This window comes from Hordeum vulgare, chromosome 1H, assembly GCF_904849725.1.
Source record: "Hordeum vulgare subsp. vulgare chromosome 1H, MorexV3_pseudomolecules_assembly, whole genome shotgun sequence".
NCBI classification, from domain to species: Eukaryota; Viridiplantae; Streptophyta; class Magnoliopsida; order Poales; family Poaceae; genus Hordeum; species Hordeum vulgare.
The window spans coordinates 368,433,443-368,450,554 of NC_058518.1; the positions used below are offsets into that span (position 1 = coordinate 368,433,443).

Consider the following 17,112-nt stretch of genomic DNA (forward strand, 5'->3'; position numbering starts at 1 on the left):
TTCAAAAATCACTTGCACATCACAACATGTGACGCACTGCATGCGTGCCACTTGTCGCAACTTAGGAGTTGTCCCTTTTTCGTAGATTCGTTTTATCAAAAGTTTTATCTCCTAAATCGTGGGTTCAAAACTTAAACCATTTTTACTGTTGGATTTCTCGCGTCGAGATCTCTAAAACTATATTCTGTGTTGATGGATTTTGATGAACTTTTTTTTCATGAAAAAACTAGACAAAAAGCCCATGCATCTCGCGATAAAAAAAACGTGTTTTTTCCTTTTCGAGAGGCACGTCCGTGCCTCTTACGATGGCAAAACCGCGCCTCTCACAAAAACATGTTTTTCTCCCTTTCCGAGAGGCACAAGCGTGCTTCACAAAAAACAAAACCATACCTTTCGCGAAAGCAAAACCATGCCTCTCGCAAAAAAGAAAAAACACGGTTTTCCTTTTCCAAGAGGCACGACCGTGTCTCTCGTGAAGGCAAAACCATGCCTCTCCCGGAAACAAAACCGTGGCTCTCGCAAAAAAAAAATGCATTGTTTTTGTTTTCGAGAGGCACGATCGTGCCTCTCGTGAAGACAAAACCGTGCTTCTTGAAAGAAAAAAAACACTTTTTTTAAATATTTTTTCCGTCAAAAAGCTAAGATAGACCGATGACAAAAGGAAACACAAAAAAAAAATCAGAAAAACGAATCCAAAAAGCCAAAATTTTATAAAAACGTGCGAAAAACGAATATTGCTTTTGGCTCCCGAGCTCACTGGAGGCCTTTAAATTCAAACTTCAAATTCAGTGAAAATTTGTATTTTAATGATTTAAAAAATTCTGAAAAAATACATAGATAAATGAAGGTATAATACACAAGTGTGTAAATTTTCAGAACAAAATACGTTGAAATGAGGGTTGTGCAAAAAAGACAAATCTGAGGCTGTTTAACACATGTTACTATTCATCATTTCAGATCATGAATTTGTCTTTTTTATACAGATCACGTTTTAAAGTATTTTGATCTGAAATTTTACACACATGTCGGTTACATCGTTACATACATGCATATTTTTTCAGAATTTTTTGAACCATAAAAATTTGAATTTGAATTTTTTCAAAAATAAAGGCCTCCTTGGAGCTCGGCCTTCAAAACGCTATTCTCGCGAAAAAACCGAAATTTAATAAAAGCGCTTAGAACGCGACACGTGACGATGACTGAAAACGCATTAAGTGACGACGCGCGGGAGTACATATGCTAGGAGACCCCAAAAGAAGCGCTCGTTAACTAGTGGCTCCTGGAAATCTGAATCTTAAAAATCTGAAGTCATTTGTGATTCCGAAAGAATTTGTGATCACTCTAGCAAAACAAGAAAAAGAACAACACATTTTGTCTTGTGAACCAAACTTCCAGCCCAGGTCCAAGCCGTGCGCAAAAGCTGATGGGAGTGCAAAACACGGCCCGGGTCGAGCTGAGCAGAGTCCACAGTCCAGATCTGGAACCAGGCAACGGCATCCTCTGCCGTCCTCCGTTTCGAATCCAGCTGGGCATAAATCTCTCTCCCATTTACCACCTCAGACCCAGATCGCAATCTCAGGACTCCTCCCCGCATCTGGAGCCGCTTTCTCCTCGCGAGTCAAACCTTTCTCTCCTCCTCCCTCCCCTAGATCGGGGAGATGGAGCCGGCCACCATGGCCTGGACGCTGGCGGCGGCGGGTTTCGCGCTGGTGTACTGGTTCGTCTGGGTGATGGGCGCCGCGGAGGTGCAGGGGAAGCGCGCCGTCGACCTCCAGATGGGATCCATCGCCGACGACAAGGTCGGGGACAGGTATTCCCAGTACTGGTCCTTCTTCCGCAGCCCCAAGGAGACGGCCGCCGCGGCCACCGCCGACAAGGTTCCGGCCTTCGTCGACACCTTCTACAACCTCGTCACTGACATCTACGAGTGGGGCTGGGGCCAGTCGTTCCACTTCTCGCCCTCCCTGCCCGGCCGGTCGCACCGGGAGGCGACGCGGGTGCACGAGGAGCGCGTTGCCGACCTGCTCGAGGCGCGCCCCGGGAAGCGGCTGCTGGACGTCGGCTGCGGCGTCGGCGGGCCCATGCGCGCCATCGCGGCGCACTCCGGCTCCGACGTCGTCGGGATCACTATCAACGAGTACCAGGTCAACCGCGCCCGCTCGCACAACCGCAAGGCCGGCCTGGACAAGCAATGCGAGGTGGTGTGCGGCAACTTCATGGCCATGCCGTTCCCAGACGCGTCCTTCGACGGCGCCTACTCCATCGAGGCCACCTGCCACGCGCCCAGGCTGCAGGACGTCTACGGCGAGGTCTTCCGCGTGCTCAAGCCAGGGGGGCTCTACGTCTCATACGAGTGGGTCACCACCCCGCTGTACCGCGCCGACGACCCGGAGCACGTCGAGGCCATCCACGGCATCGAGCGCGGCGACGCCCTCCCTGGCCTGCGCCGGCAAGACGAGATCGCCACCGTCGCCAAGGAGGTCGGCTTCGACGTCGTCAAGGAGCTGGACCTGGCGCTGCCGCCGGCGCTCCCCTGGTGGACGCGGCTCAAGATGGGGCGCCTCTCCTACTGGCGCAACTCGCTGGTGATCCGGGCGCTCACCCTGCTGCGCGTGGCGCCCAAGGGCGTCTCCGAGGTGCACGAGATGCTGTACGAGACGGCGCATCACCTCACCCGCGGCGGCGAGACCGGCATCTTCACCCCAATGCACATGGTGCTGCTCCGCAAGCCGGCCACCGCCGCTGAGTAGACAGTAGCATCACATGCGCAAGAATGCAGCAGCGAATCCTAGCTCTTGCCACGGGCGGGCAGCTAGGAGCGGAATCAGACGAGGAAATGCAGCTCTTGGTTTTGATCTTAGCATGAATGAATTCTTCTGTTCGTAGACATTCTTCTTGTTCTTAGACTGAGGCTGGTTAATTAGTTCCGGGGGAGTCGGTATCACCCGAAATCCCCACTTTATTTTTTTTTCCTGTTTATTAATATGTGGAAGAATCGATCTGTTTATCTTGAACCAAGCATTGGATTAGAGGACTCGTCCCTCACCACCTCACTGTCTGCTTCATTCTGGCTTTGCTGCGAGTGCGTTGTGTTCACTGCCGTGATTGTGTCTGTGCGCCGGCGTGGTGTTCTGACACGGTGGGTCTTGGATTCCCCGTCCGGCGAGCGGCGGCCGGCGGCTGGCCCGAGATTGGATCTGCGGTTCTGTACTATATAGTTCTGCGTGCAGGAGGAATCTGGAATCTGGATGCCTCTGAGATCTGGCTGAGTAGGAATCTACTCAGCAGATCCAAACCGGTGTGGCATATGGCATATGCCCTTGTCCTCCGAATCTCAAGCAATCCCATCCGACGGTGCAAAGCTGTACACTTTTAGAGCATCTACAACCATAATACACAAATTTGCCGTGGTAGATTTTAAATCTGGGCTCTTAAACGTCCGTGGTCCCGTTCGAGCTTGATGCTTTGATCCCTCGCATTTTATGTCACAAAACTACGATCCTCACTTTAAACCCTCATTTTTTCCTTTCTATGCTAGATGTTTCATCAAACTTTGTGTGCGTCATACGGCCAACTTGATCTCGTGGGAGGGAGAGTTTGGAGAGAAAAGCATATATGTGACTATAAGTAAAGCCAAGAGCATCTCGAACAGCCGTGCTATATAAACTTTGCGCTAAAAAAACCACGTATATTGCGCGCGCAGCCGCTTCGGGCATTCCAGCGGAGGCGCAAAAAACGCGCGCGGGAAAAATGGTTCAGTGCGTGAGGCGAAACGGCTCCGCGCGTCTCATATTTCGTGTGCCCGCTACCGCGCTGGACAACGACGACTCTAGCGCGTCGTCTACCCATCACCGGATCAAGGCACGCCGCCTGCCCTCGCCACCCCATTTGCTCCGGCGACCCGACGGAGCTTCCCCGGCCTATGCCCGCGCCGCGTCTGTTTCCTCTGTCTCTCTCTAATCGCCGCCGCCCCTCGCGCGCCCCATTCCTCCGACGAAGAGCCTTCGGTCGCCCACTGCCACTCGGCGGCCACAAGGTGTTCGACAAAACGCTTGCAAGGTATGTATTTCTTCAACTTGATATTTTTTTACATGAATTTGATGCATGTTTTTTGTAGTTTTTATAGACTAGTTTAAATTCAATATTATAGATGAGTTCGCCATAAGATTCTTCCGAAGAAGAATTTGATATTGAAGAGGAGGAGGACCTTTGCAATGATCCTAGCTATGCACATCAATAGAAAACCAAAGCACGGTGGTTCGGTTATGGGTCGGCAGAAAATTTGAAGGGATAAGATCGATGCCGACAACAGATTGATGAGGCACTATTTTGTGGATAATCCCGTGTACCCCGAGTCGTACTTTTGGCGCCGGTTTAGGATGAGCACCTAGTTATTCAGGCGCATTGGAGAGAAATTGACGAGCCATGACCGGTTTTTTCCAGCAGAGGGGGAATGCCGCCGGAGAACTCGGGCATAACACCTTTCAAAAGGTGACAGCCGCTTTGCGTGTGTTGGCATACGGTATTCTGGCTGATCTAGTTGATAACCACTTAGCCATGGGTGAGAGTCAGGACATCATGTGTGTCAAGCGCTCCGCAGTCGGAATTGTGCAAGTGTTTGTCCCGGAGTATTTGAGATCTCTCAATGGCGAAGTCGTTGCAAGACTATTGGAGATGAACAAAGCTCGTGGGTTCTCAGGTATGCTTGGCTCAATAGATTGCATGCATTGGAGTTGGAAGGACTGTCCTAAGGCATGGCATGGGCAATTACACATCCATAAAAAGAGTTCGACTATAATCCTTGAAGCGGTGGACGATCAAGAGACTTGGATTTGGCATGCTTATTTTGGAATGCGTGGATCTTTGAATGACATCAACGTTGTTAATCGGTCACCACTCATGAATAAGAGTGCAAATGGTGAACTACTACCGGTAGAGCTTGTAGCAAATGACCATACATACAACTATGGATATTATCTTGCGGATGACATCTACCCAAAGTGGCAAACATTTGTGAAGCTGTTGAATAAACTGGAAGGTAAGAAAAATCTAGATTTCCACAATGCTCAGGCGGCGACTGTCGTGGATATAAGCCTGACAGTAGATGTGTAGGGTACGAAAGTAGAGGGCAGAGTCCTAGCTACGACAAGGTTGTATGAGTTCAGGCCCCTCTGCGGTGGAGGTAACAGCCCTACGTCTCAGTGCTCTTGGAGCTTTGGTGTCGAGTGGAATATGAATGTTACAGAATGCGAACCCTTGTGCCAGAGGGGAGGGGTGGCTTATATAGAGTGTGCTGCCCCTCATAAGTGTCTAGCCTTCAAGGGTGTAATAAGTGGGATTGAATGCATACGTTACAGGTAACGTATGCCATAAAGGACATTAACTACAGTAGTCTGATGTCTGACCGTTAGCCTCGCTGGAGTGGCTTCTCGTCTTTTATGTCGACTGGCTTCTGGTATTTACCGAGTGGGATCGAGTCGTTGAGTATTAGGTAACCTTCCGAGTGGTTCTTTACCGAGTGGATCAGACGTTGTCTTAATCTAGTCGGTAATTATCTTGTGATCCTTAAGCTAATAATGAGGTGCCCTTGGGTAGGACTTATAGGTCAGGCCTATGACCCTACCCTAGGGCTATAACCCCATCATTATCCCCCGAATGGATCGAGGTTAGAGTGGTGAAGGTGCAACTGCAAATCTTGGTATAGCAGACTGAATTTGAATGTTCTTCAAAGTTTTGCCGAATTGGATGTCGATTGCAATCTTCATCATTCGCCTTGATCAATTCTGCTTGTCATAAAATATCCGAGTGGACTCGAAGATCCGAGTGAGAAAATGAAACGGCGCGTCTGACATGATCTTTTGATGTGACCAATCGCCCCGTCAGTTCCGGATTTTCTGGCATTTGAAAATTTTGGTTGTCACGCGTTGCGCGATGGTGACGTCATCGCTATCAAGTGGATCCCGTCGCCTCAATTCTTGCACCTCAATCTCCGCCACGTATCTTGCGGTGGCTCGCGAAGAGATAGGTCAAGGGTCCACCTGCCAAAGACTCAGTCGGCGGGTTATAAAGGCTTTCAGCACTAGGGTTTGGAACGGCATCATCTCCTTCCTCTCCTCTGCTCTTCCTCCTCCTTAGTCACCAGCGCGCATAGAAGCGAACAATCTCGCCGCCGTCACCATGACGAAAGGGCAGACTGGCAAGCTTGAGAAAGCGAAGAAGAAGGGCGTCGCCAAGTCAAAGATGCAAGCTCTGCCGCCGCGCTGGATCCAGGGGGATTTCCTCCCTTCCACTTTGCGGAAGGAGGATCTCCTCGAGCTCGTCGAGCATGACATGCTGATAGACAAATCTTGGCGCCTTCCTGGTGAAGAGGCAGAGCCTCAGCCACGAGAGGGGGAGCGGGTCCTCCTTCTGACTCATGTAGAAATAGGTTTCTCTCTGCCACCCCATCCTTTTATTCGGGGTTTTCTGAACTTTTTTGGGGCGCAATTGCATCACTTTCCACCAAATGCTATTGCCCACCTCTCTTGTTTTATCACCTTGTGTGAATGTTTCCTGGGGTGTCCTCCTCACTGGGGACTCTTCAAATCCATCTTCACTGTGCGATATCAGTCGGTGAAGAAAGTTAACCCGACTAATGACAAGACAAATTTCATCCAGTTGTGTGGGGGTTTAGGGCTTCAGAAAAAAGCCAAAATTAGCTATCCTGTCATGACCTTTCCTGAGTCGGTTCGCAATTGGCAGTCTACTTGGTTCTATTGTGACGATGTAGCTTGTCCGAACATGTTGAGTGGGCTCCCTCCATTTACTCTAGAGCGGGTGCTCCGAGGACGTTAGCGATGACGAAGGAGGATAAGACTGTGGTTGATCCCTTGGTCAAAGCTTTGATTGGTCTGGTCCACAACGGAGTGACAGGAATGGATCTATTAGAGACCTTCCTGGGCAGACGTATCCAGCCTCTCCAGGCTCGAGATCACACCATGTGGCATTACACCGGTCCCGAAGACTCCACTCAGTCTCATCTCGAGGAAGTGAGTGAAGACACAGTAGCAAAGTGGATCCGCGGAATAGTGGGTCCTTGTGACAACCCGAAGGGGGCAAAAAGGGTCCTGCCCTTCTCAGCTGACAATCCGCCGACAAACAAGGTTAGTTCCACTCTGTTGAACATTGTTGTGTTTGAACTGAGTGCTTGTAATTTCCTTGTCGACCGAATTTGTGGATTGTATCTTGCAGGAGTGGACGAACCTTCATTCTCCGGTCCCGAATGGCAACACACTCGACCTTGACGAGGGGAGCATGGAGGACAGTGCTGAGAGTGAGGACTACGTCGACGACAGCGAAGAGATGGAGGAGGAGGAGTCGGAGGACGGTGAGGAGGAAGATTCGTCTCCTTCTCGCCCTGAGCCCCGGACCAAGTAGCGTCACAACCCCGCAAGAACTCCAAGCAAACCTTTGGTGCTGAGTGGTAGGATTGCCAAGCGTGTCATAGGATCGTCTAGAGAACCAAAAGAACAGCCCGCCAAAGTGTCCAAGCCCAGGGGACTCAAGCCTCGAAAGGCCTTGCCTAGGTTGAGGATTGCCGTTCCAGTCGCCTCTGCGTAACTGCTTGACCTTATGCTCTTATCTGAGTGAACATTTTGGTTGCTGACGGCTGACTCAGGTTGTCTTGACAGAGCTGCTACTTCTATCACATCGCTGCCGCGAGGAGACGAGGATCTCATGGAAGTCGACACTGAGAAAGCAGCCACCTCACAACTCGGTATGAAGTTGATTTCTCGTTCCGTGTCACTCTTTCGCATGCACGATTTCTTTACTGTAACTTCTGATGTTTCTGTCTGTCAGCCGTGCTTGCTGCAGAGAAGTCATCCAGCTGGACAATGACGATCAAAGGCAACCAGCTGCTGCGGTGGAATCTGTTGTGTCTGAGGTGCCCATGGGGACAATTGTTGTGGTGAGTGCTCCACCTGTTAGTTCAGTCGTTGTCAGCACGACTCCGACTGGATTGCAGTCGAGCGTTCCATTTGTTTCTGCTGCGACTTCAGGATTGGTGTCTCCCGCGACCGTGTACACCACGCGTCGTGTCCCTGAGGATCAGACTGGTGCTGCCAAGGATGCTATGATCCAGGCAGTACTGATAAAGCAACAAGCAAGAGGAGCCTATGACGCCATCGTCTCTGTGTACAACAACATCGTGGTGCTGGAAGAAAACGTCTGAGTAAGTTCGATCGTAAGTTTGAATTCTGACTCTCACCCACTGGGTTTTTTAGAATTGTCTTTGTTCCATTCACATTCCAGTGGGGTCACTCTGAGTGAACCCACTGGGTGTAGTCCCCGAGACCGCTGTCGAGTGCTTGCACTGGCAGTGGTCTTAATCAGTAGAGACTTTCCTTTTTGCTTGTTTGAAACCAACCAGAGCTGATCTAGTTGAGTTATGAATCTAGTGGGGGCACGCTAAGTGCACCTACTAGATGTAGTCCCCGAGACTATTATTAGTCGGGATTGAATGATAATAGTCTGAAGTACTTGAATGTATAATGTTTTTGACTCGGCAGGGCAGACCTTGTCGAGTAATAGACCAGTGGTGTCACGTCGAGTGAACCCACTTGGTGTAGTCCCCGAGACTACTGTTGAATGCTTGCATAATCAGGAGTCTGTATTTGAATGCTTGTATTATTTGTCGAATGACTTGTATTTCCCCACTCGGAAGTAGAATAATACTTGAGTAGAGTGAAAATAATTTTTCCACTCGGATGTTTTTTGTAGAAAGCTTGTGAGAGTGGGTCTCAGAACGCCCAGGTGGAATATGAGAAGAACAAACAGAAGCTGGAGTGTGATGCCATGAAAAGGTTGCTGGAAGACAAGGATGTGGCCCTTGCCAATCTGAAGCAGAAATCCGAAGCTGATGAATTGAAGCTTGCGGGCCTTGAGAAGTTGAAGGCAGAAAATGAATAGATGAAGAAGGAAAGAGATGAATGGGCGAAAAGACTCCACTCGATGTCGAAAAGAGGAAATGCTTTGGAAAGTTTTGTAAAAGACTTCCTGGCAAAGATGCTTGATTCTCTCATTGGTATGTTTCCTTTACCGAGTGAGTCTTAGAATTTTTCGTTGACTGACATGCAGCTGATATTTCGTTGGTCTTCTGCTGCAGAGTTATGTCCTGCTTTCCAAAAAGAGACATTTGAGGTGGAGCCTGCTACCTCTTGAGCTTGCGTTGGTTTTTCCCTTGAAGAGGAAAGGGTGATGCAACAGAGTAGCAGTAAGTATTTCCCTCAGTTTTGAGAACCAAGGTTTCAATCCAGTAGGAGTATCAAGCCAAGTTGCCAAAGTACGTGCGCAAAAACAGCAAACTTGCACCCAACGCTACAAAGGGGTTGTCATTCCCTTCATGATTGATTGCAAGGTGAGATCTGAAGGTGGAAAGTGCAACAAAGTAAAAGTGTGGAGCTGAAAATATGATGTGAAGTAGACCCGGGGGCCATAGTGTTCACTAGAGGCTTCTCTCAAAACAGCAAATATTACGGTGGGTGAACGAATTACTGTCGACAAATTGATAGAACCGCGCAAAGTCATGATGATATCTAAGGCAATGATCATACATATAGGCATCACGTCCGAGACAAGTAGACCGATACTTTCTGCATCTAGTACTATTACTCCACACATCGACCGCTATCCAACATGCATCTAGTGTATTGAGTTCATGACAAATAGAGTAACGCCTTAAGCAAAATGACATGATGTAGAGGGATAAATTCATGCAATACATATAAAACCCATCTTTTTACCCTTGATGGCAACAACACGATGCGTGCCTCGCTACCCCTTCTGTCACTGGGTGAGGTCACCGCACGGTATGAACCCAAAGCCAAACACTTCTCCCATTACAAGTATCATAGATCAAGTTGGTCAAAAAATACCCACAAGTCAAAGAGAATTACAAGGATATGAAATCATGCATATAAGAGATCAGAAGAAACTCAAATAAGATTCATAGATAATCTGATCATAAATCCACAATTCATCGGATCTCGACAAACACACCGCAAAAGAAGATTACATCGGATAGATCTCCATGAAGATCATGGAGAACTTTGTATTGAAGATCCAAGAGAGAGAAGAAGCCATCTAGCTACTAGCTATGGACCCGAAGGTCTATGGTGAACTACTCATGCATCATCGGAGAGGCAATGGTGTTGATGAAGAAGCCCTCCGTATCCGAATTCCCCCTCCGGTAGGGCACCAGAACGTGCCCCAGATGGGATCTTGCGGAGACAGAAGCTTGAAGCGGCGGAAAAGTATTTTCGTGGATCTCTCCCGTGGTTTTGGATTTTTCGGGGATTTATAGACGGAAGAAGTAGGGCAGACGAGCCACAGGGGGCCCACAAGATTGCTAGGCGCGGCCCCCCTAGCCGCGCCTAGGGGGCTTGTGGTCTCCCCTGGTGGCCTCTGCCTTGGTTCTCATGCCCCTGCGTATCTTCTATTCTGGAAAAAATCTTTTCGGAAGTAATATTCCGTTTGGACTCCGTTTAATATTCTCCTCTGAAAAGGGTCAAAAACACGGAAAAGACAGGAACTAGCACTTGGCACTGAGTTAATAAGTTAGTCCCAAAAAAGATATAAAAGGAATACAAAACATCCAAAGTTTGACAAGATAATAGCATGGAGCCATAAAAAATTATAGATACGTTGGAGACGTATCAAGCATCCCCAAGCTTAACTCCTGCTCGTCCTCGAGTTGGGAAGTGATAAAGACTGTATTTTTGATGTGGAATGCTACCTAGCATATTTGTCCTTTATAACTTCTTTCATGTGACATGAATGTTCAGATCCGTAAGATTCAAAACAATAGTTTGCTATTGACATGAAAACAATAATACTTCAAGAAAACTAGCAAGGTAATCCTGAACTTTCGAAATAACAAGGCCAAAGAAAATTATCCCTACAAAATCATAGTCTGGCTATGCTCCATCATCCCCACACAACTAATTTAAATCATGCACAACCCTGGTATTGGCCAAGTAATTGTTTTCGCACTCTTACTTTCTCAAACCTTTTTCAACTCTCACGCAATACATGAGCGTGAGCCATGGATATAGCACTATAGGTGGAATAGAGTGTGCTGGAGGTTGTGAGACAAAAAGGAGGAGATGGTCACATCGACTCAGCGTATCAAAGGGCTATGGAGATTCCCATTGATAGATATCAATGTGAAAGAGTAGGGATTACCATGCAATGGATGCACTTAGAGCTAAAGGTATGTGAAAGCTCAAAAGGAGAACTAGTGGGTGTGCATCCAACTTGCTTGCTCACAAAGACCTATGGCAATTTTGAGGAAGCCCATCATTGGAATATACAAGCCAATTTATATAATGAAGATTCCCACTAGCATATGGTGGTGACGAAACAAGAGACTCTCAATCATGAAGAACATGGTGCTATTATGAAGCACAAGTTTGGAAAAGATAGTAGCATTGTCCCTTCTCTCTTTTTCTCTCTATTTTTGTTTGGGCTCTTTGGCCTCTTTCCATATCTCTTTTTTTTTGTGGGCAACTTTGGCCTTTTTTTATTTCCTCACATGGGACAATGCTCTAATAATGATGATCATCACACTTTCATTTACTCACAGCTCAATGCTTAGAACAATGATGACTCTATAGGAAATGTCTCCGACAGTGTACCGGGATGTGCAATTATCTAGCTTGGCGTATGACGTTGAAACATCTCGCTAGCTATCTTACGATCCTGCAATGGCAATATGAAAGTGACGGCACATGTCATGAGACGGAACGGTGGGAGTTGCATGGCAATATATCTCGGAATGGCTATGAAAATGCCATAGTAGGTAGGTATGGTGGCTGTTTTGAGGAAGGCATATGGTGGGTTTGTGCACTAGCGAAAGTTGCGCGGCACTAGAGAGGCTAGCAAAGGTGGAAGGTGAAAGTGCATCTATACCATGGACTCATATTAGTCATGAAGAACTCACATACTTATTGCGAAAGTTTTGATTATTAAGCAAAACAAAGTGCTAAACGCATACTCCTAGGGGAAGGGTTGGTAGGTGTTAACCATCACGCGATCCCGACCGCAACACAAAGGATGACAATCAATAGATCAATTATGCTCCGGCTTCCTAACATAGCGGTTCACCATACGTGCATGTTACGAGAATCACTAACTTCAACACAAGTATTTCTAGATTCACAACACCCTACTAACATAACTCTTAATATTACCAAATCCATGTCCCAAAACTATTTGAGAGGAATCAAACTTCTCTTTCTAATCAATGCACATGAAGATGGAAGTTTTATTGTATCCTCTTTGGGTACCTATCACCTTTGGGACTACTTTCATAGCATAATCCAACTACCAAGTTACTCAAAGAGATCACTCTCAAAAAGATATAAGTAAAGATTGAGAGTTCTTATTTCTCCAAAATATGACACCGCCGTGCTCTAAAAGATCTAAGTGAAGCACTTAGAGCAAAGTTATCTAGCTCAAAAGATATAAGTGAAGCACATGTGAGCTAAATTGCCTAACTCAAAAGATATAAACGAAGCTCAAAGAGTATTCTAGCAAATTCACGATGAGTGCATGTCTCTCTGAAAAGGTGTGCAGCAAGGATGATTGTGACACAACAAAAAGAAAAGACTCCAACGATACAAGACGCTCCAAGCAAAACACATATCATGTGGTGAATAAAAATATAGCTCCAAGTAATGTTACCGATGGATTGAAGACGAAAAAGGGGATGCCTTCCCGGGGCATCCCCAAGCTTAGGCTTTTTGGTGTCCTTGAATTTGGCTTGGGATGCCTTGGGCATCCCCAATATTGAGCTATTTCCACTTTTTATCCCTTTGTCCATGAGAACATCACCCAAAACTTGAAAACTTCACAACACAAAACTTAAACAGAAACTCGTGATATCATTAGCACAAGAAAACAAACTACCACCTCTTGAGGTAATGTAGAAAACTTGATTTCTATTTATATTGGTGTTAGATTAATGTATTCTCACTTTTCCATGGCTAATACCCCCCGATACTATCCATTGTTTCATCAAAATAAGCAATCAACACAACAAAAACAGAATTTGTCAAAAAGAGACCAGTCTGTAGCAATCTGTATACTTCGTATACTTCTGGTATCTCAACAATTCTGAAAAATTACGAAAGTTTGGGAAATTGGCATATCAACCATCAGCAAAACGAATCAACTCAAAAGCTCTTTGTGGATAAAAATGAAAAATAATTTCGTGAGCGAAAAGTTTCTGTCTTTTTCCAGCAGGATCAAACAACCATCACCAAACTAGTCATAAAGGTTTTACTTGGCTCAAACACAAAAAGAAACACAAAATACACAATCACAACATAATTATGATGGTGTGGACGCAACAAAACAGAAAGCAAAAGGCAAATATAAATTCATTGGGTTGCCTCCCAACAAGCGCTATTGTTTAACGCCCTTAGCTAGGCATAAGGTGATAGAATCAAGTATCGTCGTTTTGGGTGCTCAAACCATAAGTAGCCCTCATCATGGATTCATAAGGCAATATTATTTTCTTTCTAGGAAAATGTTCCATGCCCTTCTTTAAAGGAAATAGAAATATAATATTCCCTTCCTTCATATTGATGATAGCACCAATAGTCCTTAGGAAAGGTCTACCAAGAATGATAGGACATGTAGGATTGCAATCAATATCAAGCACAATGAAATCCACGGGTACATAGTTCCTATTTGCAATAATAAGAGCATCATTGATCCTTCCCATGGGGGTCTTAATAGTAGAATCCACAAGATGCAAATGAAGAGAGCACTCATCAATCTCATTAAAGCCTAGAACATCACATAAAGAGTTTGGAATCGCGAAAACACTAGCACCCAAATCACACAAAGCATTGCATTCATAGTTTTTGATCTTGATTTTGATAGTAGGTTCCCACTCATCATGAAGTTTTCTAGGAATAGAAACTTCCAATTCAAGTTTCTCTTCAATAGATTTCATCATAGCTTCGACGATATGATCGGTAAAGGCCTTGTTTTGGCTATAAGCGTGTGGAGAGTTTAGCATGGATTGCATCAAGGAAATGCATTCAATCAAAGAGTAACTAGCATAATTGAATTCCTTGAAATCCAAAGTAGTAGTTTCATTACTACTCAAAGTTTTGATATCCTCTACTCCACTTTTAATGCTTTTAGCATCTAGATAGACTCCAAATCATTGGGGCATTTTTCAACCAAGGTGGATTCATATCCAGCCCCATCATCACTAGGTTTGACACTAGAAAACAAGGATTCGATGGGAGTCACACAAAGCACTTTAAGATATTCGTGATTCTTATCACATATTTCAGGTTTAGCAGCCATTTTATTGACTAAGGTAGCCTGTTTATCAGAAATCTGGCCTACCAACTTTTCAAGACGAGCAAACTGAGAATTTAGCGCAAGGAATTCTTTGGCCATATCATCAACTTCTTTATTCATAAAAGCCATAAAAGAATTTTGCTCCCTTAGTTCTCTACGGAAGTAACTATTATAATCAAACTGTTTAGACATGAAGCCTTTAACACTAGTTTCAATCTCTTCCAACCTTGTGTAGTAAGCATCATAATCCTTTGGTTGGGACATACAGGTTTCTAGCAGGCAGACAAGCACACAAGCGAACAGAAAGCAAGCGAAAGAAAAGGGCGAATGAAAAAGGAAAATATTTTTGTAAATTTTTGTTTTTCAGAAGTGGGGGAGAGGAAAACGAGAGGCAAAAAAAGTAAATGCAAGAGATGAGTTTGCGACACTTACTTGGATAAGCTTCAATTAGAATAATCCCTGGTGCCAGAGATTGACACGTTGATGGGAGACTATTCTTGACTTGATCCTCCCCGGCAACGGCGCCAGAAATTCTTCTTGCTACCTCTTGAGCTTGCGTTGGTTTTTTCCCTTGAAGAGGAAAGGGTGATGTAGCACAGTAGAAGTATGTATTTCCCTCAGTTTTGAGAACCAAGGTATCAATCCAGTAGGAGTATCAAGCCAAGTTTCCAAAGTACGTGCGCAAAAACAGCAAACTTGCACCTGATGCTACAAAGGGGTTGTCAATCCCTTCACGATTGATTGCAAGGTGAGATGTGAAGGTGGAAAGTGCAACAAAGTAAAAGTGTGGAGCTGAAAATATGATGTGAAGTAGACCCGGGGGCCATAGTGTTCACTAGAGGCTTCTCTCAAAATAGCAAATATTACGGTGGGTGAACGTATTACTGTCGAGCAATTGATATAACCGCGCAAAGTCATGACGATATATGCATCACGTCCGAGACAAGTAGACCGATACTTTCTGCATCTATTACTATTACTCCACACATCGACCGCTATCCAGCATGCATCTAGTGTATTGAGTTCATGACAAACATAGTAACGCCTTAAGCAAGATGACATGATGTAGAGGGATAAATTCATGCAATAGATACAAACCCCGTCTTTTTACCCTTGATGGCAACATCACGATGCGTGCCTTGCTACCCCTTCCGTCACTGGGTGAGGTCACCGCACGGTATGAACCCAAAGCCAAACACTTCTCCCATTGCAAGAATCATAGATCAAGTTGGCCAAACAAAACCCACAACTCGAAGAGAATTACAAGGATATGAAATCATGCATATAAGAGATCAGAAGAAACTCAAATAAGATTCATAGATAATCTGATCATAAATCCACAATTCATCGGATCTCGACAAACACACTGCAAAAAAAATTACATCAGATAGATCTCCATGAAGATCATGGAGAACTTTGTATTGAAGATCCAAGAGAGAGAAGAAGCCATCTACCTACTAGCGATGGACCCGAAGGTCTATGGTGAACTACTCTCGCATCATCGGAGAGGCAATGGTGTTGATGAAGAAGCCCTCCGTATCCTAATCCCCCTTCCGGCAGGGCACCAGAACGTGCCCCAGATTGGATCTTGCGGAGACAGAAGCTTGCGGTGGCGGAAAAGTATTTTCGTGGGTCTCTACCGTGGTTTTGGATTTTTCGGGGATTTATAGGCGGAAGAAGTAGGGCAGACGAGCCACAGGGGGCCCACAAGATTGCTAGGCGCGGGCCTCCCTGGCCGCGCCTAGGGGGCTTGTGGCCTCCCCTAGTGGCCTCTGCCTTGGTTCTCACGCCCCCTGCGTATCTTCTGTTCCGGAAAAAAATATTTTCGGAAGTTTTATTCCGTTTGGACTCCGTTTAATATTCTCCTCTGAAAAGGGTCAAAAACACAGAAAAAACAGGAAGTGACACTTGGCACTGAGTTAATAAGTTAGTCTCAAAAAAGATATAAAAGGCATACAAAACATCCAAAGTTTGACAAGATAATAACATAGAACCATCAAAAATTATAGATACGTTGGAGACGTATCAGAGCCATACTTGGATCCCATCAAGTTTCCTATTCCCGATGACTTGGTCGTGAACATGTATCGCCTCAACTGCCATCTTGGTAAAGTAGCTATGGCTTGAAGACACGTTCCTCGTCGGTCTGGATGATGTGATGGAGCGCCTGGGTCGTGTTCTAGAAAGAGTCCAAGCATGGAGGAAGTCTGCTGCTCGGTGTGGGACGTAGCCTTGTCACTCGTCAGGGTCCATTGCAAGGAGTCTCGCGAGGAGAATCTGAAAGCGTTGCAGGTTGTGAACACGAAGAAGCTTCGTTTTGAAGACTTCATGGAGACTTTCATTGATGCCGCAACTCGCATCGCCGACGTCATCGACCTCGATACCTTTGTGGAGCCAACCAGTCCAGGTGAGCCTTGATGAAGTTGATCACTCGTGAGAAAAATAGTTATTTGCCTTGGTATGCCGAGTTGTTCTTGTAAACGCTTAAAACTTCGTTTGGGTGATAACCCGAGTACTTTTGTCCTGCGTGGATAACCTTGATCTGGGTTGGGCATTATTTATTTGCTCACTTTGACTAAATGTGGTTTTATCTTTGTCGAACGAACTTTTTCTTTTCGGTGATGCTCTTGGCATACACCAAGTCATCCCACCTAAGCAAAGTTTGATTCGCGATTGGGTAGGGATTTGGGCGGGATTTCGTTACTTAGGCGAATCTGGTTCGCGGCTAAGCCCCCGAGTGAGAGGGTAGCT

At 45.9% G+C, this 17,112-nt stretch overlaps 1 protein-coding gene across 1 annotated transcript; it reads left to right on the plus strand.

The window, feature by feature from the left end:
- Nucleotides 1-1,529: 1,529 nt before the first annotated feature.
- Nucleotides 1,530-3,053, plus strand: LOC123411259 (24-methylenesterol C-methyltransferase 2-like). The gene has a single exon (XM_045104196.1). The coding sequence runs from the start codon at nt 1,659-1,661 to the stop codon at nt 2,748-2,750; it is 1,092 nt and encodes a 363-aa protein (XP_044960131.1). The 5' UTR covers nt 1,530-1,658; the 3' UTR covers nt 2,751-3,053.
- The last annotated feature ends 14,059 nt before the right edge of the window (nt 3,054-17,112 follow it).